The 24,325-nt window shown below is 40.9% G+C and overlaps 1 protein-coding gene across 1 annotated transcript; it reads right to left on the minus strand.

Moving 5' to 3' along the window:
* srpk1b (SRSF protein kinase 1b) lies at window positions 1-22,992 on the minus strand. Its single transcript, XM_080494867.1, has 16 exons — window positions 22,944-22,992; window positions 22,277-22,331; window positions 10,459-10,586; window positions 9,453-9,561; window positions 6,722-6,809; window positions 6,548-6,635; window positions 5,610-5,716; window positions 5,235-5,400; window positions 4,604-4,629; window positions 4,286-4,520; window positions 3,722-4,135; window positions 2,944-3,038; window positions 2,348-2,455; window positions 2,084-2,153; window positions 1,722-1,814; window positions 1-1,397 (listed from the first exon to the last, which is right to left on the minus strand). The coding sequence occupies exons 1-16, from the start codon at window positions 22,954-22,956 to the stop codon at window positions 1,213-1,215; spliced, it is 1,980 nt and encodes a 659-aa protein (XP_080350993.1). The 5' UTR covers window positions 22,957-22,992; the 3' UTR covers window positions 1-1,212.
* Between the last annotated feature and the right edge of the window lie 1,333 nt (window positions 22,993-24,325).

Below are 24,325 nucleotides of genomic sequence, written 5' to 3' on the forward strand. Positions count from 1 at the left end.
TTTTGAAAAAGAAAAATGTTTATTTTTATTGCCTAAAGAAGAGGGAACACATGGACAGAGGTGACTTTGTAGAAAAAACAAGCAACATGGCTTCTGGAGGAATCAAAGCATTTTTACAATATTAGAACAATCTTCAAACCCAACTCCTCCACCTGAACCAGACAGTCTGATGCACTTGGACCAAATAATTACCTTTCATTTGTCTGGCACTCAAATGAGCAAAATTCTAACCAACTCGTGTGAAAAAGGAGAATTTGCTGAAATGCCACATTGGTGGATAAGCAGCACAAATCTCTTACTGCAGAGGGAGCGATTAAAAGCACTGTTTGATGAAGAATGTTTGTGGCTCCATGCATTTGGTGTCCCCCCACCTACTGAAAAACGGAATTTTTTCTAACAGATAAAAAGTGACATTTGGATAATGAAAGTGCTCTGCAAAGATGTTTACCAACTTGTGCAAGTTCTCCTCCAAAAATCACATTGTGTTGTACCAAAAGATAGCATTACACTAAACAAAACAAAAAAAAAACCCTCAGACAGCATGGTTTGGCTCTAAGTTTTTGGTGAATCTCATCTTTTTCTGCAGTAGCTCTAGCAGACAAAAAACCTTTTTAACCTGCATACAAATATTTCTTTAAAAATTTTTTTTTTTTTAAGGAGGGGGTGATCGAACATGCCAGGGCTTAGACTGTTACAAGCCACCATTTAGCAATATGAAAGCTGGAACAGTGTGCATTTTAATGGGGATTTTCTATGGCATTCTTCCATTTCAATTTGTAGAAAAGTTTTCTTTTTTTCCCCTTTGGAATCTAACAGCTTATCAACTAGCGCTGAAATACAGAGACTCGTGTGCAGCAAGAGGAAGAGCTTGAGTCCAAAAAAACAAACGGGGGAGCAAAATTTTTTAAGTTCTATGCAGTCAGTAGAAAAAAAAAGCATCAATACGGGAAGAGAACCTCAAGCTCCTTCTACAGCCAGTGTAATCTGTAACAGGACAAAGAGTCTGCCGCAGCTTTTCCTCCTTGTGGTGTGGATGCTTTCCGGTGTGTGTGGGTCAGTTTGTGAGAGCCACGTCATGAGGATGCAGGCACGATGCGGTCGGAGGCTGTTGAAGATGTGATCGGATACTTTTTTTTTAAATCCCCAAAACCTTAATATCGAATCAGACCTGTCGCAATGGGGAGGGGGGGAGCAGTGTGCAATTCGTGGCCTCTAGGAGGTGAGCCATGGATGGGACAGGCACTGGGCTGCAGTGGCTCTCCTTTCAGGCACCAGGTCCAGCATGGGCAACAGGAAGCTGCTGAACGTGTGAGCCTCCTCTTTGGACCACTCGTACTTTTCTACCAGGACGTCGAACAGACCCCACGGCTTCAGCTTGGTGATGTGACGCAGGTCACCTGACAACAAAAAACACATTTAGCCTATCTCATCACAGAGCTGCGACGCACTGGATCTATGTGACATAAGGGCCAATGTCATGCTACCAGAGTATTTCCCCCCCCGTTGATTTAAATCCACTGCACCATGTCTGAACTTGAAATAGCTGTACTAAATTTAATGTGCAAGTCTTGTCCTCAAACTGAGCAGATGGCTGCTCCCTTGAGCCGTCAGGTGTTCGGCCCAAAATAGAAACTTTTTGCACCAGATACCTGGATGCGTTTTAAGGAGAAAAGGCAGTCGAGCTGCAGCGGACAGCTGGTGGCAGTTGCTTGTGTGTTTACCTTTCTTGGTGAAAAATTCCTTGGAGTATTTGCCTGCCAAGATCAGCTTCCGAGGGACTTTGCCGAGCAGCTCGATGATTAATGCTATGTGATCTACGAGGAGGCAGAGAAACGCAAACACAGATGAAGCACCAGTACGAACTTTCGTGTGGCAACAAGCCAGGAAATTAAAAAATACCAACTAAAGTGATTCATTCATTCAAGCGCGAGCTCCAATCAGACAGCATCACTGTCAGTGGGATGGGAACTAGCAACCTTCTGATACGTGGTGAGAGCCCAACTTCGAGGCCATAATCCAAAGGGAATCAAATAAATCTGAAATGTAGTTTGTTCGGTAACTTTGGAACGTTCGTGACACTGACCTTCATCCCTGGAGTAGTCTTCTCCAGAATGGGGTTCAAACAAGTAATCTCCAGTTGCGAGTTCGAAGGCCTAAGGAAACAAGCACATACAGATAGAATTCACAAAGAATCAAATGTTTTGAGATGTGCAATATGAATTTTATGACTTTCTTATATAAAAAGTTTCTACCGCTTCTCGTATATAAACTGCACAAATGACTCTTGTCGTCCAGTGCTGTTTCAAATGCCTCTGGTTGATGATGGGTGTGCAGGTGTGTGATTTACCATGCAGGCTGTGCTCCAGATGTCTGCTGGTGTGCTGTAGCCTGATCCAATTATCACCTCAAGGGAACGATACTGCCGGGTCTGAATGTCGTCTGTAAAATGTTTGTTCTGAAAACACGGGGGAGAAACTGTGATTGCAGGGAAGCGTTAAAAAAGAACAACACAGATTTAGCAATCACAAAGTACAAGACGACAGATTTTCCTGAAGAAATCTGTTCTAAGCATGCACAGAATGTAAAGGAGGACTCTGCTGTCTGATCTCCTGCTCTGGAGTGCTTTTTCTTTTTGGCAGCAAGCCGATCATCTCCATCACAACACAAGATTATTTAAAATCCTCGACTTTTATGACTGGCTGTTGCCTGCATAAAACCTAAAGAAACAATGGCTGTGGAAACATCTGACCTGATCTAATTAAGAGAAAACTCTTTTTCTCTTTGCAGGACACAATATTGAGAAAAAGTCCTTGGAAAAATAAAACAAGTGTGCAGCTGATAGAGTAGCTGTCATCTTAGGTTGGTCACTGTGGATCACATATGGCAGGGATTGGCAGTCATATTTAATTTCCCCTGAAACAATAAAAAAAGTTGAGATCTCACCACCCAGCAGGCATTGCCGAGGTCAGCAATCTTGACTTGCACCTTGTCTGCGTTGAGTGGCTCCAGCGGGTTTACTAACAAATTGCCTGATTGGTCTGTGAGAGAGAAAAGAGAGACATGAAAGGATATTAAGTAAAAACTTTTTTCTTTTTTTAAACCTTGAGTACAACTGAGACAGGGATGTCTCATTTTAGTCTTCAGTGCCCTGCCATGTCTTCATACCACTAGGCATGTCTGTGTGCGTGTGTTCATTTGTTTCTTCATTATCTATTGTATCTTTGCACTATTTTTAAAGTATGTTAAGCACTTTGTATTACATTGATTGTATAAAAAAGTGCTACATAAATAAAGCTGATTGATTGATTGATTGAACAAGATTACAGGGGAAAAACAATCACATTCACCTGGATACAATTTGAAGTGAAATGATTGCACACTGATGTTATTGATGTGCAGAACTTAAAACATGATGCATCGGTTTAACTGCCATGTCCTTTGCGTGATGAATGTGAAGAAGAAAATAACTTCTATTGAAGAAGTAAACAGTTTGATAGTGTGGCCAGATAAATGCTCTACTTGTCTCTTTTGTTCACACGGTATTCTTTGAGGCATTAGGAGGGAAACAACACAAGACAAAATTAATACATTTTGAGGAATTCAAGACAAATAATCTCCAAACCACTGCACCGAAAAATTAATGCCTGTGATATTATACGTGTTATGTGTCATTCATTCAAAGGAGAAAAAAAAAAAAGGGAGGGTTCCCTTCTCAACTAACCACTCTGGCTGTCCTCTCCATTGTCCTCTGGTCTGATGTCCCTCTGAGTGTCCATGTCGCCCCCCTTCTTCTCCTCCTGGACTCCGTCCTGCACCTCCACAGTGACGCAGTCCGGACTGAGGGAGTTCAGCGGCTGCGAGTTGAGGTCGGCCTCCTCGTGTGAGCCGTTGCAGGTCTGCGGCTCTTCTTGGTTGCGTAACGTGTCGGTGGACTCCGTGCTGCTCTCCGGCTGGTTTGCATTCTGTTGGTCTTCTTGCTCCTCTGTGGTCTGCTTGGTCACTTGCTCCTCAGGACTGGTCTCGCTCTCTGGCGTGGAGATGCGGCCGTTACAGTTGACCTCCATGTTGTTCTCGGTGGCGTCCTCTCTCTTCACACTGGCTTCTGTAAGCGGCGGCTGCTCCTCGGGAGTCAGGTCTAAAGCAAAAACAACAAATTATTCCACTTAATTTTCTACCATCGGGCATTTGTCTTCCTTTAAAGTTGAGCTTCTACTGCATGTGTTCATCTTCGCTATCAAACACCACGTATTTACTGAAATGTAACCAGGATGGCAGTGTGACTCACCTGTGTTAGGAGGATTAACAATATCTTGCGAAGTCGCAGACACGGGGAGGGTGGCTGAGGAACCCGTATCCTCTGTTGTTTCTGTTGTCTCCGTCGTCTCCTCCTCGTCCTCCTCTTCTCCACCATCGGGCATTGCTCCTTCCTCCATCTCCTGGATCCTCTTCTCCAGCAGCTCAGCCTGCTTCTTCTGCTTCTTTTTCATCTTCTTCTTTTTGTTTTTTGACATTTTTCCCATCTGAGAATATGGAGAGGACATTTGAGCTTTTATGCTTCCTAATGCCGGATTTTCTAAGCTTCTGTTAGAAACATACAACTTACTGGTTTGGGTGCCGGAGCGGTGCTCACTGTGGAAAACAGGAAACGCAGGATGATAATATTGTTGATATATGGCACATCCGCTGCCGCTCTATAATTAGTATTCTGATTGGGTGGCAGAGTTGATTCTCACGGCGCTGTACTAATCGAGTGTCTCTGCAGCGGCACCCGGCTCAGTGGGAGTGACACGCTCCTCTAAGCACGCTGGTGATAACCATAACCCATCCAGTGGTGAGTCATAGCATCAGAAAGCGAAGCTCGGTTCTTTTAATAGAAACATCCGCATGGTTTAAATCTAAAGCCCTCAAGTTTCTCAAAACTGCCGTGATACCACAGAGCAGGGATTGATTCTCGTCCAAATTCTTGACCTAAAAATACTGTATAGTGGAGAAGAAGAAAAAACTCTTAATAAACCTAAATCCATTACCTGCTTCAGTAGTGAAAGCTGTCTAGTGCCGTTTATTGATGATGACTCAAGAGTTAAAGTGAACCACTGAATAAATAAATGCCAGTCGATCAATGTAATGCATCAGAGACTTGCCGATGAATCTAAACCTTGTGGTTGTCAGCAGCTTGTCTGTCAAACCACAGAACGTGTTTACAAGGGAGCAGAGAAAGAGAGAAAGGTTGTGACCTGCGGAACCCGAGGGAGGCGCCGCGCCCGTCTTCTGCCACTGCGTGGCTTCCGCGGCCATCTTCTTTATGTACGGCTCGTTGACCGTGAGCAGAATGTTCTCTGGTTTGATGTCTGTGTGGATGATCTTACACTTGGTATGGAGGTAGTCTAAACCCTGCAGGACCTGGAGAGGCAAACAGAAAGATGCTCAGAGTTTTAAAAAGAGATTCCCGCAGTTAGTTAAATGTCCCACTGTGAACCTGTAAGAGGTGCGGCAAGCCTCCGCCGGAATGGGATACTTCTAACAGCTCCCTCTGGAGGACAGAGCTGATAAAAATTGTGTCGTGTATCGGTGACTAAAATGAAAAAAGTGCATCTGCTGTAGCGCCGTACCTGTCGGATGATGCTTTTCACACACGGTTGGGGTAGGCCTTGATAATTTGACTTAATGATCCATTTCAGCAGGTGGTAGCCCAATACCTCAAACACCATACACACATCTGAGGAGGTGCAAAGGTTAAGGTACTTGCAACTTTCTCTCATTACATCACGGCCACTTCCAGTAAAAGCAGGCACAGAAAACTGAACATAAATATGAACAAGAAAAATGCACAATGCTGTAACATGAACAGGAGTTTGATGAGACAAATAAACACTTCTATAACTTGGACTGTTCGGGCAGACTGCCTGATCACACAGCTGCTGAGTGAACGGTGTGGGAGAGAAAAGGCATGAAACAAGTGTCACCACATCCAGAAGCGTGACACGAAGCGCACAACATGCTGAACGTCGGACAAACATCTGCGAGGCCACAAACAGTCGAGTTCAAATGCGGGAGGTGTAATGACACGGCTGCATTATCTGGCGTGTCACTCAAACTGCTTCCTGTCACTGCTGTCTGCAGACAAACTCTTCATTCCAATGAAGTCTGGATGAAAGGTGCTTTTCTTCAGACGTGGCCTTCAAGCATAATAAGAGATGAGCTGCATCAGTGTGTTTCTCTTAAGCATTTAGTTCCAACCTGTTGTGGTTATGAAGCTCAGAGTGTAATCATTTCGCCTGAACAATGAAAGTGAAGCAGCGACGCGGGGAAGAGAACATGAAGGCGTGCAAAGCAATTAAGACGCGGCTATGTCACTGCTGCCTTTCTTCTGGGAAAACGGAGCACCAGTAAAGCAACTTGTCAGCACAGTCACCATACTGCTGACATTACACCATTCTACGGTCACCAATTTGTGATTATATAAGTAACCCATCTTGCCTATGGACTGGATGTTACTTCGCACAACATGAACCTTAATTTCAAGTATTTCTTTCTCAGCAGAGGATACGAGTCCCGTTCATGCCGGAGATTTTGAAGTCGTCGAGCAACTGCACCACCCTCTCTCTGCTGGGGTCGCTGGGGTCAGTGTTCCTCACCTGGAAAACACACGCGGCAGGCGGAAGGTGTGAGGAGTGGAGGCCGACAGACGAGCTGCCCGAGCGACAATCAGTATGTGCCTTACGGATTTCAGCAGCTTTATCTCATCCAGAGCCGTCTCGGTGTAATGTTCAGCACTTTTCACAACCTTCATGGCCACAAAGCGCTTCTCCCTGGAATTGAGAAAAACCAACATCTTAATTGATACAAAATGCATGTCGGAACAACTTACATTTGAAAATGAATAGACTTTTGCTTAGAGAACATATTTTATGGTGATCGAATTACTAATGTAGGAACCACAACAACGTTTGACTAGACTAATAGAGTAACCAGAAATCTGGCTCACAGCGTCACTAGAAAAAGTATTAAAGAACCCATCTTGATGTCAGAAATGTAACAGCAGTTGTCCAAATGATGATCTGACATGATGTCTGTTTATAGGAGAAGTGGAATTAAATATTCACAAACAAAATACATTATATTTCCGGGTACTTCACTTTTTATCAAATTATGCAAGTTTTCTTCATACTTTTGTAGTACTTAGCTTCTTTTAAAACATTAAAGAATATTCATATTTTAAGTTGCAGAATACATCCACAACTACAGATAATATCCAAACCTTTTGACGACTTCTGTATCAAGTAAATTCTATATTCTATAGATTGGAATTGTAATTTTAAAGAGTGTATTACTTGTCTGTGAAATTTGAACAGATATTTATTTTTAAACAGCTGAACTGAATATAAATTCCTGGTTTTGTAAATGTGATTAAATGTTAAAGTAGACATGTTCTGTATTCTTGCAGCAAGTTCACATCAGCTACCGAGCAGGGACAGACTGCAGAAGGTAATTTTAACAGTGTGAGTTTTCTGCAGTGTCATCTCTCACTGGCACAGATAATAAATCATAATCAATTGCAGAGCTCAGATCAGTGTGCAGCGATTTTTCAGTCACGACTCAGGAAAGCCTCATAAACCAAAGCTGCTGCTTGTGAACCGGAGCTCATGTCACAGCGCAGCTGATATAACCTGCTATCATCTGTCACTTTTTAACTTAAAATACACTTTGCATACATGTTGAACTCCCTTAGTTTTTGCTTTGAAATGTTCCGTTCGCACAGAGATCATTTTGTGTACATGTAACAAGTATTTACTGAAAAAGGAAGCATGACGTGAAGGCTTTCGCCATTCATTTATGATTAGTGAAATTAATGATAAAATTCTTATTATTATTATGCCAAGCAGAGAGTCAAAGTTTCTGATTGGCCAGTCAAAACGCCTCAGAGTAAATAAGTATGATGACATTAATTTAAGCTGGACAGTGTTTGTGTGTGTGTTTTTTTTATTTTATTTTTTTTTATTTTTGGAGACAGATTTGATCGCTCAAGACAGAAAAACATGGAACGTTTTGGAGAAGGCCTACGTCCAGCAGTGGACTATCCAAAGGTTGTTAATGATGTTAAGTGTCTGTGTGAAGACCAGAAAGTGGAAACTGAAGATGGACAAACCTATCACACAGTAGCGGTAGAAACAGGTCAATGTTATGTCGAGATGTTATCAAGCATTTCTGCAAAATGTCAAATACAAAAACAACTAAAACTAATCGTCTGAAGAAAATACTGCTGGGTGTGCAAAAATGTTTTTCTTCATTTTGAAAGATGAATAAATAAATAAATACTTGTAGGATGTTTTATTTGGGTTGTTTCTCTACGCAGGTTTTGTGTTTAATGTCCAGAGGTCGGTGGGATGACTTTCAGATGAATTCCTGCTTAATGCAAACAGGTGGACTGTGTAAATAAAAAAATATATATTTTACCCCATAAAATATGCTTTAGTGCAAAAAGTGGGGCAGTTATGACAAATGGAGACTTTACATAAGGATTTACCAGGTATTTAAATGGAAAGCGCCCAAGTAACATGAGGACAGTTATTCTTTTCTATACCTCTTTATAACAAACACCTTTAACCAATACAATATCGTATAAAGCTAAAATAAAAATGTAGTACATATTGTGAGAGACAGCAAGTGTTGCGTGGCACTTTAGGGCAGAGGTGGGCAACACATTTTTCTAAAGGGAATTATAATTATGATTACTATTTTTTCTACCTTTTGAGTTTATTAAATAAATACTAGATTATTTAATTAACCCTCTTTCTTTTTCACTGTGAAAGGCAAAATTCGAGATATACCAACTGCTCGCTCAAATAGCCAAGGTCCTTGACACAACCAATATTGCAATAATAAAGGCCAATTAGGTGAAAGAAATGTGAAAATTTTGATGTATTAAAGACAATGACATTAATAAGACAGCAACATTGCATCTCAAAACTGCCAGATAGACCTCTCTTTCCTGATGTCTTCAAAATTGATGCGTTTGATTTTCTGCATTTTGTTTCTTATTTAGTAAAGAATATTAACAATAACAACATTTAATTGTGAGTGACAGAAGTAAATGTATGTATGTACAGTATGTTGTCTGAAAGTAATCCCTGTATTTATTATAATGCTCTCACAAAATGAAAATTAAAAATGTAAAAACAAACCAAAACAAAAAACCGACATCTCCTCTTCTTACGTTGGATTATCGTCTGATTAAACAAACAATACTCATTGCAGCTGCTGTTTATCATTCTGACATTTGGCAGTTTTCTCCCCTTCCATGTTGGGAAGCATTACAGTGTTATTAAAGCATCTCTGTCTGTATCATAACGGCAGCTGTGTGATGATGAGATCAACTCATGACTGCCGCAAATTAGTTCATGCAAATTTGAGCGTCTCAGTTTCATGTATGAAAGTTCATGAGCAAAGCTTACTGGATGTCCCAGGCCAGCCACACAGTGGAGAAGTGCCCCCAGCCCAGCTTTCGGATCACATGGTACCTTCCGTTGAACAAATCGCCAATCTTCACATGGTGATATCCACCTGACCAAAGACAAAGAATCCACTGTCAATTGACTAAGAATCATGAACAAACATTGAGCCATACTGGACAATTGTGACAATCACAGCATCCATTTCGACAAACAGGAAAACATGTTCTTAGAAAATAGATTTTGAGGATTAAAAAAAAAAAAAAAGTGTTTTACTTCATTACTTAAATAAAAGTAAAATATGTAAAATGAATAAGATGTCATTAATGATTAGGGATAGGTATTGAATTTGGTATTTGTTCAAATTAACATCTTGAGAAATAAATGTTAAATTGATCAAATATGACATCTTATTAAACATTTACTTTACATTAAAACAAATTAACATTTACTGCCACATAAACAAACAAAAGCACCCAGAATTGGTACCGTTGAGTATCTGTATCGATTCTCAGGTACAAATGTGAAAGTTAGTGATGCCTATCACAGGGTGCACATGCAAAGTGCTCAGATCAATGAAATCTTTATTAGTAAATCATGCAATGTGATTGATAACACTTTTCGTTCATATTTTTCATTTAGTTCTGTCACTTTGAATTTGCAGAGCATGATTGCAAAATGCAATTAACATATCTTACCAGTTTAGTTTTTCGTACTGCGCCTATTTGCTATAAATTGAGCAGCTCAATGTCTATTGTTTGCTGCTTAACCCCGTCATTCCTATCCTGTAATATTTAGCTTGCATCCTTCTCATGAGCATAACGAGACTCACAACACAGTAGGAGTGGGTGCTGCGAGGCAAAGCTCTGTGACACAACAGTATCAGCTTTTTCCACACAACTCAACCCACAAAATACAAAATATTATGACCACTGCCAGGTTCAGAAACCAGCTCAACTGCATGATATTTCCTCATCCTCGAAAAAGAGCCAGAGGGGAGAAGATGTACCTCGGCAGTAGTCGTTGGGATCCTCCTGCTCGTCGTCGTCTGAGCCCAGGATCTCCTCATCCTGGTCTGGGAGGGGCGAGTCTGCCTGACCCGGCTGAGGTCCACCTCCACGACCGTGAGGCTCTGGTCTGAGAGAGTGATGAAGAAGAAGGAGAAGAAGAAGAAAAAAAAACCCAGACATCAGCAATGTTAAATAAGAAATGAATGAGAGAAGAAGACAGGAACAGAAATAACACGGTGAATAAAAGTTCAGAGGTAAGAAATGCCGACAGTGGCTAACTGGATGAACAATGTCAGATTGACTCAGAGTGTGATATCAGAACTTCACAGATCAGTTTTATCCAAAGACACTTAGATATAAGACATTTTTCAGTAATAAGGACATGGAGATAAACATCTTATATAGTTCATGTCTGTGAACAGACATGAACAGAGGCGATGAGTTAGCACTTAGATCAACATAATGCAAATATACAATGGATGAGGCAAAAAGTCTAATCAAAAAGAGTAAAGAAAGAAACTCTGTTCTCTGTGTGTCATATTCAAACTGACATGAGCGCTCAGAGTCACGGCAGGACATTGTGACGGCCTGTCCTTCACGATCAGTCACTGATGCAGGCTGATGCACATAAGATGTCAAAATTAAACGCTAGAATAAACAAACTGCTGAAAATGTCCAGGACAAATGAGTTTAAATGAAATGTTTTTGCTTGCAGGGATAGCAAAGTGCAAAACACAGACGATAATTATTCATTATGAGTGAAAATAAGTTTTGTGTCCGTTTTAAGCAGAAGTGTGATGCAGCTTCCTCGTCCGGTTTGGACACGACCTCAGTTCTATTCACACTCACACTGGTCGTTCTAACATTGGACAAAAAGAGTAAACAAGTCTCCTGCTGGGTAGTCAATGTGAACTTTATCTGTGGTGTAATTTCTACTATACTGTCGCATGCATTGTGAATGTAGCACAATGTGTGCTGGAGTCAGACAAACTGCATGAATTCCCCTCGTCTGCAGATCAATCACAATAAAAGGCGAGACTGTGACACTTTTTAAAGTTCACTGGGTCCTGTGTTTGGTCTGTTAAGAACTCTTTGGTCTATGTTGCATTGACACTTGTTTGGTGTGTCGTAAAGCAGAAATCAAAGAGTTTGTTTTACATGACAAGTGTGAATGTATCTTAGTTGCAGTTTAACAATAAAAGTGTGATGTGCAACTCTGTGTACATATTGACCGAGTGCTGCCAGAGTCAATAGGAGACGAGCTCTACCCAAACAAGTCCGACAAGAAAACAAGAATGCTTGGATTATTAGTCACTATCGAAGTAATCAGCACCCGAGGAACCCAGATGAAAAGAAAATGCCGTGTGTGTGTGCTTTAAATTCTACATTGATATTTCTCTTCTGATTGTATAAAAACTACATAAAAACCCATAAAAAGCTTTCTTCAATGTGTTAATTTGCAGAGCCTGCAGTCCTCCTGGCAAGAAAAATGGACTTTCATCTGTCACATACAAGTGACTCATGAATGTCTGAGGTGGTATTAATGGAAGAAACTTCCATTAATATTTTGTCATTTCGCTATCAAGCTAAATAACAAAACAGAAGCTATAAATGCTGATCGCAAGAGGGATGTGGTAAGACAACTAATTTTCCCTGAAGCCAAGCGACTGCAGCCAGAGCATCGCCACAAAACCAGGCATTATTAAACCAAGATGCTCCTTCGACCAGCGGCTAATATCATTAAACATTGATCGTATTGTTGAATAACAAATGTCGATTCCAAGATGCTTAAATGAGCTGGTTGTGTTGTGTGAATCTGTACATGGTGGATGAAATATTAAAACAAATCCCCCGGTTTCTTGTTGAGAAAGACCTTGAGAGAGTAAGAGAGATCATATTTGTTTCCATGAAACAACCACACAGAGGATTTCATAATGGAGATGCAGCATTTAAATCAACACGGGCATCGTCAGTTGGCTCGTAAAGCCAAATATAACACTATGAAGGATTCATAAACCTCATTGCAATACTCCAAGTTAATGAGGCCAGCACAGCTAATGGCATGTTTGAGATAAACACAGTAGGTGATTTAAATAGTCATAGTGACCGTCCTCTTAGTGCTGTCCAGGGTGCTGAAAGATGTGACTGGCAAGTGAAAACCCATCAACAAATAATAGCACTGGACCAAAGCCATTCACTAAACTTTTAATAAATACCACAATGACGCAGCGACAGGCATCATTTTCAACAGTTTCATCAACATTCCGGCAGCAGCTGCCTGGGACAGATGAGTCATCACAAAGCCCCTCCACTCACTAAGGAATCATAAAATCTAAACACACTTGACGACAATAAAAATGTAAAAATAAAAATGCTCCTGGCTTTTCATATGTTTCTTTAGCTGTGGGTATTATCTATGTACTCGGCTGCCTCCCTGTCTAGAACGATGGCTCTCAGGTCAACCTGACTGCTCATCGTCCAGAGATATGGTGGAGTGTGATAGACAAAGAGCCTTTTACCAAGTGTTGGTCGGAAAGTGGATGGAAAAAATGTCACCTCAATACAACCACAAGTTAGTATGTGGCAGCATTTATCTTAAATAATTATTTACAGTGTTACAAAGACATAACAGACTGTACAGTATTTTGTTTTGGTACCGTTATGCAAACAAGGTATATGTTCTGTTGACAAGAGCCTGATTTGCTATTTTCTTTCTATAGAACAGATTCAACTGCGTAATTGGATCGTTATCACTGAGCAAGTATTCCTCAGCATAAGGTCATAATGGGATAACTGTAGAGGGCTGAGCTGATCGTTTTCTGTTTTTTTTTCTTCTAGCTTTGTTAAGTCAGATGATACGTGGAAACACCAAAATGTCTTATATTCAAATTACCTTATGTGAATTTGTCAAATCAGACTAATTATCATTGTTATCAGTCCTGCGTGCGTCTGTCTGTGCTTTAGCTTACATTACTGAGTCAAAGAGAAAACAGTGGCTGGTGCCGAGAAGGATTTGAAGCTAATTAAAGTAAGTCACATATCTCTTAAGCTTTGAGAGGGTCGGAGCAGCTGCGTTTACCCCGTGCTCTTCTTAGAAAAATTCAAACTGGGAAATGTCACAGTCTGTATAAATGTAATCTCGCAGTGAAAGTAAACACAGAAGAAAGTATGACTGCATTTGGCTGAGGGTCTGTTACTTTTATGGGCATGCAATTTGTTTTGAAGTCTTCAGGATTAACAAAACCTAATCAGTTCATTGGCTTACGTCTAAGCGGCACGACCACTCAAGACGCATCTCTGCAAAAGCGTGTCGACAAAGCGGTGTCACGTTTTGCTTTTTGACGGCCCGAACTGTTTGTTGCGCCGGTGTTGTGGCTATATGTGAACGTGAGTTGAAGTCGGAGGTGCAAAGATGAATTAATAATCGAATGTCCTTCATGTCATGACATGGATCCAGAGTCCTGTTGAAAATGGGAGAATAATGAAGGAAAATAAGCGGCACATTCTATTTGCATATCGCCCACGTATATAACAATGTCAGAAGATCTACACTAATCCAAACATCTAAACTAACACTATTGGCCTGCTGATGCATCAGTCTGGCTCATGTGTGGGAGGAATTCCTGCAGAAAAAGAAACCAAGACAAAAAAGACTGATCACTATTCATTCTGCTGCTGCAGCACACAGTCACCCATCTGCTGTGAGATTTCCTCCTGAAAAGGTGTCACTGAAGTGGACATAAACTATTTCATTTTCTCCATTTGGTCAGTCTGCTTCCAAACAGTGGACACAAATGCAGTTTTATCAATTTCTTGTTTGAAAATGCAAGTTTTCTTGAGTTTATGGCAAGTAAAATATTTCAAGGGTTTAGTTTATTTTATTACCGGATCTGCTGTTATCAAAGTTGGCAGCCGCTCGTATTACATGACAACTGCTGCAAAAGTAGCATAACACTTCTTAGAAAAGTGAGTCAAAACTTGTATAAAAAAAAAAGAAAAGAAAAAGTGATATTGCTAATAACTGAAGTTGTACTTGACATATTCGTCTTTGTATGTGCAGTTTCATGACGAGCTGTTTCCTTTTTTCCCCCCGCCTACATGCTTTGTGTTTGCTCAACCACTTGTGAACGGTACATTGCGTGTAGAATGTAAACAAACAGTGCAAGCAAAAAATTGTCAACAGTTTCTTCAAAATAAAACAAAAATGTACAGTCAATTTCAGGACAAGGTCCTGGACTAGAACTAGAAGCCTACATTAGAATAAAGGGTGGAGTGGGTGTTAAAAAAAAAAAAAAGGTAGAGTTTAAGGACAACGATTTCAACAATACAGAAATAAAGAAAGCGCAAAACAGGGAAGGCAAGACTGCAAACAACGCTTCTCATCTAAATACATCAGTCACACAGTTTTATTATTGTGCATGCAAGTTTTACCCCCTCACTGCAACGGTGTGAGAGACACACGGTTTAAAGCGCTCTGATCACACACAAAATAAGATACTTCAAGGTCTCAAGATATCCAGCAACTATCTAAGGTTGTTAGCGCACACGTACACATCCAACTCTTACCTGCAGGATGCACGTATGCCCATGGGACGTGATGTCGGAGGAAGGACTGGACAAGATAGAGTGCAGATATTTAACAAAGAAAAAATAAAAAGAGAGCTTCTCACTCCATGTCCCAGGAGGATTGATTAAATTAAAAAGGATCTGAGATTGTGCAGAATGAGCAGAATGGAGAGTGACAAAAGTGGAATAGAGATGGAGAGAGCAGTCAGCTACGATTGAAGGATGGAGCTGCTGAACAAAATGACAAGATCAGAAGGAGGAGAGGATGAACACAGAAGAGGAGGAATGTGGAGGATCTGCTGCAGATCGAGTCCCGGAGCGCAGGGCACCGCTGCACACTCGCCGACTTTTCTCTCCCACATCCAGCGCTTCGCTCGCTCTCCCTCCCTCTCACTTGCTCTCTCTGCCTGTGTGACCGAGAACTCTCCTTGGCTGTCGTCAGCCTCTGGCCCGGCCCCCCTCACTGACAGCTGAGAGATGATTGGGTGTTACAGACCAGCACTGCATTGCAGGTGAGGGACGACATCAGCTCCCCCCCCTGCATCAACCCCCTCCTCATCTGACCAAAACAACACCATTCTTCGTTCCTGTCTCTCTGTGTCCATCATCATCATCACACATCATCGTCACTATCAAATCGTCTGCCAGCAATTCTGGAAATGTTCACTCGTGCTTTGTTGCTCTGGAACAGCATTGCAATCACATCACATCCCCAGTCTCTCTGAGGTTTGCCATTTGAGCGAAATCAGGTTATATATATTTCAACAATCCCATAATAAGAGATTAAATCAATCATTAATCCTCAACATTTTTTTCAAACTAATCTGTTGCATATGCTTTTCTCTCCTGGCTCAAAACAATTTGACAAGGTTAAACATCACCAAAAATAACAACTGAATTGTTATTGCAGACAGACATTGACAAATGAAGCTGCACATTGAAGTGGACAGGTCCACAACACAAAAGGCCCAAATCCTTGACCACCCTGTTAAAGGAATTACTCTCACATTGCAAGACTTCGTGTATAAAGTGACTGATTAAATATTATAACAGGGCCTCAACGCTTCAGCTTGTGATGGCCAAATACAACGTCTGGAACTAATCTTTTCAGATATTTGTCCCCATCTGTAATTGTGTAATCAGTTTACATTTCACACAGAGCTCAGTGCAGCTTTTGATAAATGATGAGCCATGCTTTGCTAGAGTTTAACTTGTCCTCATGTGGAATCAATATCATGTGGATAAAGTGCCCATCGGGGAGAGAATCAGCCTTCATACACACTCTGGATCTCGCCCACGTGACAGATATGGGATGTCTAACAGGTTAAAGAAACCACAGCGCCACAAGAGACGAGATTTATTGCCCTCATAGGACCCTGATGTTCAGTCTGATACACAGGGAAAAGAATCTGGTGAATTATCATCACACCAACAGATGGGGCTGGCAGTAACAGCGCTGCAGCCTATCAGTAAGACAATACAAGTATGGAATTTGTTCAAACATACTGTAATATTCCTGTATCTGTTTGCCAGTAAGATGCAACTAAATAGAAATTATGAGCAAGTATGTAAAAGAACTGAAATTAAGACGGCTGAACATGGTGCGCAGACGCAAACATCGTCTGGTGTACTTTTGATGCAGGCAACAGAATAATAAGTAATAGAGTAATGATACAATAGTTGCTTCATGGTCTGCAGGAGCCTTCCTCCAGTCAGTCGACCCAGAAGTGAATATCAGCAAAACTGAGCGGGTGCTGCTCCACATATTCATCAGATTCTGAATACTTAAAGATGAGCGAGTATATATATTGGGTTTTTTCAAGGGCAAAACTTAGAAAATCTTGTGACAAGAGCACATTTCAAGTACACAAACGTTTAGGGCAGCATCAGGACCCTTGTTCCCAGATCAGACAGACACAAGACAAAACCTATCCAGTTAAAAAAAAAAAAAAAAAACAAGCCCAAAGCCCGGGCTGGATAATTTGACCTTAAATTTTTTTTTTTTTTAAATCACCCATGACGTCTCCCCCAAATCGGAACGCGCCAACTGGTTAGTTTGAGTGCCGCGCCGCAACTTTGATGCTACCGAGCGGAACACCGGCCGAGTGACGCATAAATCGCATGACAACGAATCGATAATGAAATTCGTTACCAATACTTTTAATAATCAAATTTAATCGATTTTATCGATTCGTTGTTGCAGCCCGAGTGTGTACATCAAAGAGACAGATCAGGTAAAGCAAGTTGAGACAGTCAAATGTTCTATACCAGAGAAGTCTGTTATTCATTCAAGAGGTTCAAATTTAGGGTGAATTCATACAAGTCAGGTTTGCTCATGTCTAAAGGAATCCAGGTACAACTTCTGCATTAGTGCAGTCCATCAACTTCCCTTCCCATCACATGAAAAGTCATCAGTTTGCTTGCAAAAGTACTCTGGTGTGGTCCGATTACAGTGAGACGGGAGCGTGAACACAGCAAAGAGCTGGAAGAGAAACCAGGATAGAACGCGATCGATTATTGAAGAGACATGGTGGTTTATTGTGACAGAAAAATTCTTACTGCTGTTTGGTATTAAAATGCAATTATGAACACGATACAAACCAGACTAGGGAACAAACTTATATTTGTTTTTTATTTTAGCCTTTGGTCCGGACCAGCGAACTGCACAGTGTGCACAGCGTGCAGTTCGCTGCACGACAACTGATGAAAACACTGGATGAAAAGCTTAAGTTAAAAAAAATCATTCATATTCCAAAATCATCAGAATTAGTAGTCTTGTTGGCTGCTGATTTTAATGTTATGGCAGACAACATGTATCAAGTCACAATTAGAATTTGTCTAATGGTTTTTGGCTTTTTACAACCAAACCCATACTCAGCCAAAAACGGAAAACCCACACCCAAAAGATCAAGATTCATCCTATACTTTTCTCATAAACTAAGAAAAGTCAAAAGGTCGCCAGTCTTTGTCACACAGGAAAAACTTGAAAATGGAACAAAAGTCTGTCGGAGACAGTGTTTCAAAGGGAGGAACTCTAATTCAGAACTACAACCGTTTGACATCACTGTCATTCCTGAGCAATAATCTGACATGATAGAGAGTGTCAGCAACTCCTGCTCTCTCCCGGTTGCTGTTCTTCCACCCGTCCGGCCCCATCAAGTCTCTGGAGCAAAAATAAACAAGGGCACAGAGGAATAAAGAAAGAGCTTTTTCTGGATGGAGTTTAGCCAGAAAGCCCCCCCCCCCACCGCCGCCTTCAAATAAAATCAATGCAAACTGCAAGAACAGCAGAAAGGAGCAGCGGTGGCTATAGGTAACTGTAATGAGGGGCTGAGGATGCGATACACACCAGGTGTAAACAAGTGTAGGGCAGCATTTCTTTCACTTCTAGTGTGGCGCAGGAGACAATGTATTCTGGCAATCTTAATTTACGTTCATCTTTACCTTTAATGTGCAGTGCTACGCGAGTGGACTCCAGAAAACGACATGTAAACGGACACAGCTTGATGCTTTCATCACCACAGTTTAATGTAAAGGAATGCTGCACATCGGACTGCATGCTTTGAAAAGAGAAAGGCAAAAGAAGGGAGGGAGTAGGGAGAAAGAGAGTACACTGCAGGTGTGGGTATGTAATAGCAACTATTACACCACTGCAGGTTTTCTGTTCAGAAAACAAATCTGTACTTGAACCACAGATGAAAACCCTTTATGTCCATAGCTTGAAGGGATCCACCACCCTGTTACAATCCACCCAATACAAACGGTCATTTCAGAACTTCCAGAGCAGATTGGGGGGGGGGGGGGGGGGGGGGGGGGGGTAACGTATAACCTTCAGTGTTCGGACAGAAAGCAGGAGGGAGAATCAGAGGGACACAGAGCTGTAGTGGGCTGCAGATGATGAAAGACTTGATGGGTTATGTAATGAACTGCAGCTACGGCTGGAAGAAAAAGCAAAATACAACTGAGCAGCAATGAGCCTGGTAAATGCTATTTCCCTTCATTTTCTCCAGTGCGAAAGCAATCCCCAAAAGATATCTGAGCCACAAAAACTCATAAGTAGTTTCGTGTCTGAAATGGCAAAATAACATTTTATAAAAAAAAAATAAGTGTGATCAAATCTATCAAAAGCTGGAAGGACGATCATCAAACATGTTCTCAGTTGCTGGGACTCACGCAGAGTAAAATGAACAAGCAGGCGCTACTCAGCAGGACAACAGTTACATGTGCTCCTTAATAAAAAATTGATCTGCCCATCAATAAGTCAGTGAAGCTATGTGTAAACTGCCATGCTGTGTACAAACCAACACCTGAACACAACAGCCCTGGCCTTAATTATCAGACTCCACAAGCACAGCAGGCTTAAGCAAAGTAAGATTTTTTACACCTTCAGTTGCGACGCAGAAGAACTGCAGCACTACTCACGTGCATGTTAGGCCACTGGCAAGCTTCACCACAGCTGTATTGATGGAGAAGATCCAGTCCAGGAGCCACATGACTGAGACAACACTAACTTTTAGGTCTCCGACAGGCTGAAACAAGTGAAGGCATTCGAATATTTGGAGAAAAAAAACAAAACAAAACAAAACCAATTGGACCGGAGAACAGGTCTGCACTCCTCTCCTCTGAGTCCTCGGCTGCACTGTGGCTGGGCTGTGTCCTGTCAGCACAGCAGCCACAAAAGAGCGACTGACACGAGAGAGTGTGGGAGGGAACAAGCACGAAGGCTACGGGGGGAAAGAGAGCGCAACTACGGGAAAGAGAGAGAGAGAGAAAAATGGATGTTTGGATATTTGCCAATAGCTTGACGTTATTTCCAAGTGAAAACTGCACTGCCTTAAAGTTTTTACAGTACAAGACCATTTATTAAAGAGGAGACTAACTTATAGTTAATATACCAGAATCCACACGGGAAAATGAAAATGTTTAGGACCCAGTTTTAATTGATGTACAACTCTAGTACTTCCAGCATTTTAAATTTTGTGACACATCACTGGGTTTGTTGACATCTTGGTGTCATGGCAACTCCCAAAGTTTCCCGAGACATTGTGTGCACAAGATCCTGTTTGCAGACGATCTGGCGAGTTCTGGATTCGCACTGGAAAAACGATCAACGATCAGCTTCACAACAATTAAGACTATTCTTGTGGTTTGAATACCCTTTCTTCGAGAAAATCTGGCTTTTTTTTTTTTTTTTTTTAAATCAGGCTGAATCAATCAAATCTTGATGTTTTCACTTGAGCCGACGTTACGGCCACTGATTAAGTCACGACCACAGATTTTAGCAACGATTCTCCCACAATCCAATCTTTCATCTCCGATGGCCGAAAATCAAAAAGTGTACGGAAGCTTTTACACCAATTTGTAGCAGAAGTCCGTTCAATAATTTTGGGTAAATATGTCGTGTCGAGGATGTGTACTTTCCTGAACAACTGGGGGCCGCAGCAGCGATGGCGACACATCACTGGTGAATATTGAAGTTACTCCAGTTAGCATTGTAAAGTTCATACTGCACTTGCATATAGCAGTGTTTACACAAACAGAGTACATACACTATGTCCTAAGTTGTCCATATATTTGCTCAGAAACAAGTGACAAATTATGATTTTATGGATTTAATATAATCTCCTATGTGGTGTTATTGCAATTTGCAGAGTCTGAAAATAAATGCTGTACAAGTACTCACGGGACAACTGAAGAGATTCGGTTAGAGACAACCAATTCAGTTTATTTGACTTCTAGAAATATTTTGGAAAACTCCAGTCAGAACCATTTTAGATCACTGCTGTAAAGACCAACCATCCAGCTTTGAATTGGAATACAGGACATGAATGTATGATTTTTTTTTTTTATTCTGAAAAAAATGAAGACAAAGAACAATAACAATCTTAAGACAGAGAACAAGACCAAAACATCCCCGTGACATGCCTCTTGTTTTAATTACCAAGATGTTCAATATTTTTTATTCATGAGCAAATGACCACATCAACATATAATATCATTGCCAGAGTTTGACAGTAACGGCAGTGAAAATGTGTCGAAAGATGAATAAACAAAATTCCTACTCGGCAGGTGTCCTCACTGAAGCTAAATTAGTACGTTTACACAGGAGATCGACAGTGAACAATATCGAAATCATTTGTCACGACCATTAAATGCTCCAAAAACCGAGCCGCACTGTTTTTCACACGGAGCAGACTCTTAACAGGCTCCAAAACTTTTTTTTTTTTTTTTTTAAACCCAGGTCCTAGAATGGGGGGAAATCTAAAATGCCAGCTCGGCTTTGAGGTGTGGATGAGCAAGAAACACATCTGCTGAAAACCATGATGTCATCGCACTCCCCCCCCCCCCCCCTCCACGGTCCGCGATGTCACCTTATAACGACAACAATGGCGGACCACAAACTCCAGGTCGAGCTGCAGAAGCTACTGACGCTACCTGAAGGAGGAGCAGGACCAGAGACCTATATAACTCAGTGTATACAAGTCTATGATCAGGAGTCAATTTCTATGTTCTTGGTGTCATCTTCTGCATTATTGCTGTATTTGGTGGGTAACAGGGCCCTGGTACATATACTACATGCCCTTAGGCATGTGGAGTTCATAGTGGCATGTGGACGGATTTGTTTTGGGTTTTTTTGTGTTCGGATGTATTCCCATTTTTGTTTGAAATTTAGGAATTGAATAAAAAGGGAGAGGCCTCCTTCTCAACTCTAACTGCATTACAGTTGCCTATCGAAGCATAATTTTTAGATGGACAGACCGTTTTTCAGTATTTTCACCTTCTGTGACATGATGCAAACTACAAAGAATAGAATTTGCACTAAGAACAGATCTTCTGTAGGTGTAGTCTGCTTCAGATCCTCTTGTCTCTCTATGCACAACCACACAGACAACGTCATGTGAAGATCGGTACTCTTGTGGACACAAGATAACTTCTATGATGGGCAGTTCTTAATTAACAAGTACATTTCAGATTCCTGCCAGCAATGCAGGATGGATAAGAGGCATTATATGACACCTTTAGAATGTGTCACTGATAACTGCTGTGACAAATTCTGTAACATGAACAATTACCACAAAAGCAAGCTCTTCTTGTTTGTGTTATTGGTGAGATATGGTAAAACTAATATGTTGTGAATTTGTAACTTAAATGATCATGATTCATTTTGATCAGGGAAAATATCTGAAATTTCAGATGAGCTGTGTTATTGCCTGAAAAACCAGCAGATGATGTTTTTTGATTTCCACTTACTTTTTCCCAGGTTTCCTGGGCCTTGTCCTCTTTTTCCTTGCCTGCATCGCCAGAACTAAAAAGTGGAGAGAGATGAGTGAACAACAGAAACACAGCTGCACACCTCCATCATGTCTGTTTGGATTTCAGGGGGGGGGGAGGGGGACCTGGTGTGGCTCGGATGGCAGGTGTCAGAAAGTTGTACTTACAGCTGACAAAAGAATCAACAATAGAAAGGAACAGGGCTCGCGGGGAAAGTAAAAACCTCCAGCGGCGCGAGCGACCGGCCTTGGGGATGTGATACCCAGAAATGTGGCGCTATTGGGTTAGCTGCTAACGGGGGGGGGGGGGGGAAACTGCTTTCCACCACGAAGGCCTCGCGTATATTCATTATCAGCGGGGACACGGGGGAAATTAAACATATTCGGACTTCGCAGCTGTTAAAGCCTCCGGGTTTTGCGTACATACTTATAAACAATCTGATGCTATCTGTTTGCTAGCGCTAGCATACTGATAACACACCGTAGAGCGCATGGTCCACTTTTCACTTTGTATCACTTCCGACGGGGTTTTCTAAACCCTAAACTGTTGTCGTCATCATAGCAACTAACTGGTCTGACGGAAAAGTGTTCTGTGTTGCATGTGGAGGGTTCAAAAAAAGACATTACGGTTGAGGTAGCGTCATTACCTTTTCTCTCCATGCTGGTGGTTACCTACCAGTCTGCACTCACGCTGCGTTCAGGGACTGTGGGAAACGCCGGAACTCCAATGTGCGCGAAAACGGACAAAAGGTGCATAGTGCCCTGATAATAATGTAATATTGGGAGAAAAAAAAAAGAAAATTTCTTTTAAGGGTCTAATGCTGAAAGGAAAAGTGTTTTTCTGTTGATTTAATGTTAAAATGTTTTAATTGTATTTACATGAACTATATCCAGTCGGTTGCCTTCTATTTTAATATAGAATTGAACTAAAGCTGTTTTTAGTTCAATAAAGATATATTTGGCTTCAATTGTTTCATTTGTTCCGTTTTCATTCATTTAACCACCTGCTTTCATCAATGAACAAATAAAGGTGGCAGGTTGAATTGAAATAATTTCACGTTTTCTAAATTATTGTGGCTTTTCATTTACATCCCTTTCAATTTAACCCGTATATGTTGTGCATTGATAGTGTAGCCAAATGTATACTTTATATTAACATATATTGTAAAAAAAAAAAAAAAAAAAAAAAAATCGGATCAAATCAGATTGCATCAGCAATCGTTCAGTCTGAATTGACTTCAGGTACTGCTAGTGATATGACAATATCTGTTATGTTTGTTACTTATTGCAACTTGATCTGTTATAAGGCTAATCTTTATCATTTTATTCTGAAGGTTTGATTATTGAAGTTTGTGACTGAACCTTAAATTAAATTATCTTCATTGTATTTGCCAATCTAAGAGAATATCTCTTTCAAGATCAACATGAACCATTTTACTCTATTTGGAGTGAACGTTAAGCCTTATGTGCTATAAATCGTCTCTTACAGACAATGGTGTTCCCCCACTCCTCTTGAGATGTGATCTGTAAGTTGTGCCTTGCTGAATAAACAAATACTGCCAGGCAAAATTGTGTTTGTTTTGATCATGTTTGCACTCTTTTATCAAATTCATTTGAACACCACAGCATCGTCTCCTCTACATTTAATTGGAGAATCATTCACCTGGAGGTTTAGTAGAAAATAATGCAGAATATTGTTCGAGAGGGGATATGCTAATCTTACCTTACATGTCGAATGTACAATTTTAGGACATAAAACAAAAGTACAATTTACAGTCAATGTTTAAAGCTAAGCTTTGGTCTATTTCATATTTTCAGGTATTTTATTCTAAAATATTGAAATTTTCTAATTGTGAACGCATAATGTTACACTTCTGTTTTCTCTCCAGTGAAAGCAGTAAAAGGACAGAGCATGGGAAACCAAAGAAAACTCACTCACAGAGATAGTATTTAAGATAGTATTACATGCTCTGCCGTCCATTGTTTCCGCAAACTTCCTGTAATGAAAATCGTCTGTCCACTGCATACT

This window comes from Blennius ocellaris (genome assembly GCF_963422515.1).
Source record: "Blennius ocellaris genome assembly, chromosome: 4".
In the NCBI taxonomy this organism is placed as follows: domain Eukaryota; kingdom Metazoa; phylum Chordata; class Actinopteri; order Blenniiformes; family Blenniidae; genus Blennius; species Blennius ocellaris.

Bases quoted from the DNA above. Each gene is read 5' to 3' on its own strand.
- srpk1b (XM_080494867.1), bottom strand. The intron at 6,810-9,452 runs GTAAGCTTTGCT...TCTCAATTCCAG, and splicing joins TGGCTGGCCTGGGACATCCA to GGAGAAGCGCTTTGTGGCCA. The intron at 5,401-5,609 runs GTACGGCGCTAC...TTGCCTCTCCAG, and splicing joins TGAAAAGCATCATCCGACAG to GTCCTGCAGGGTTTAGACTA.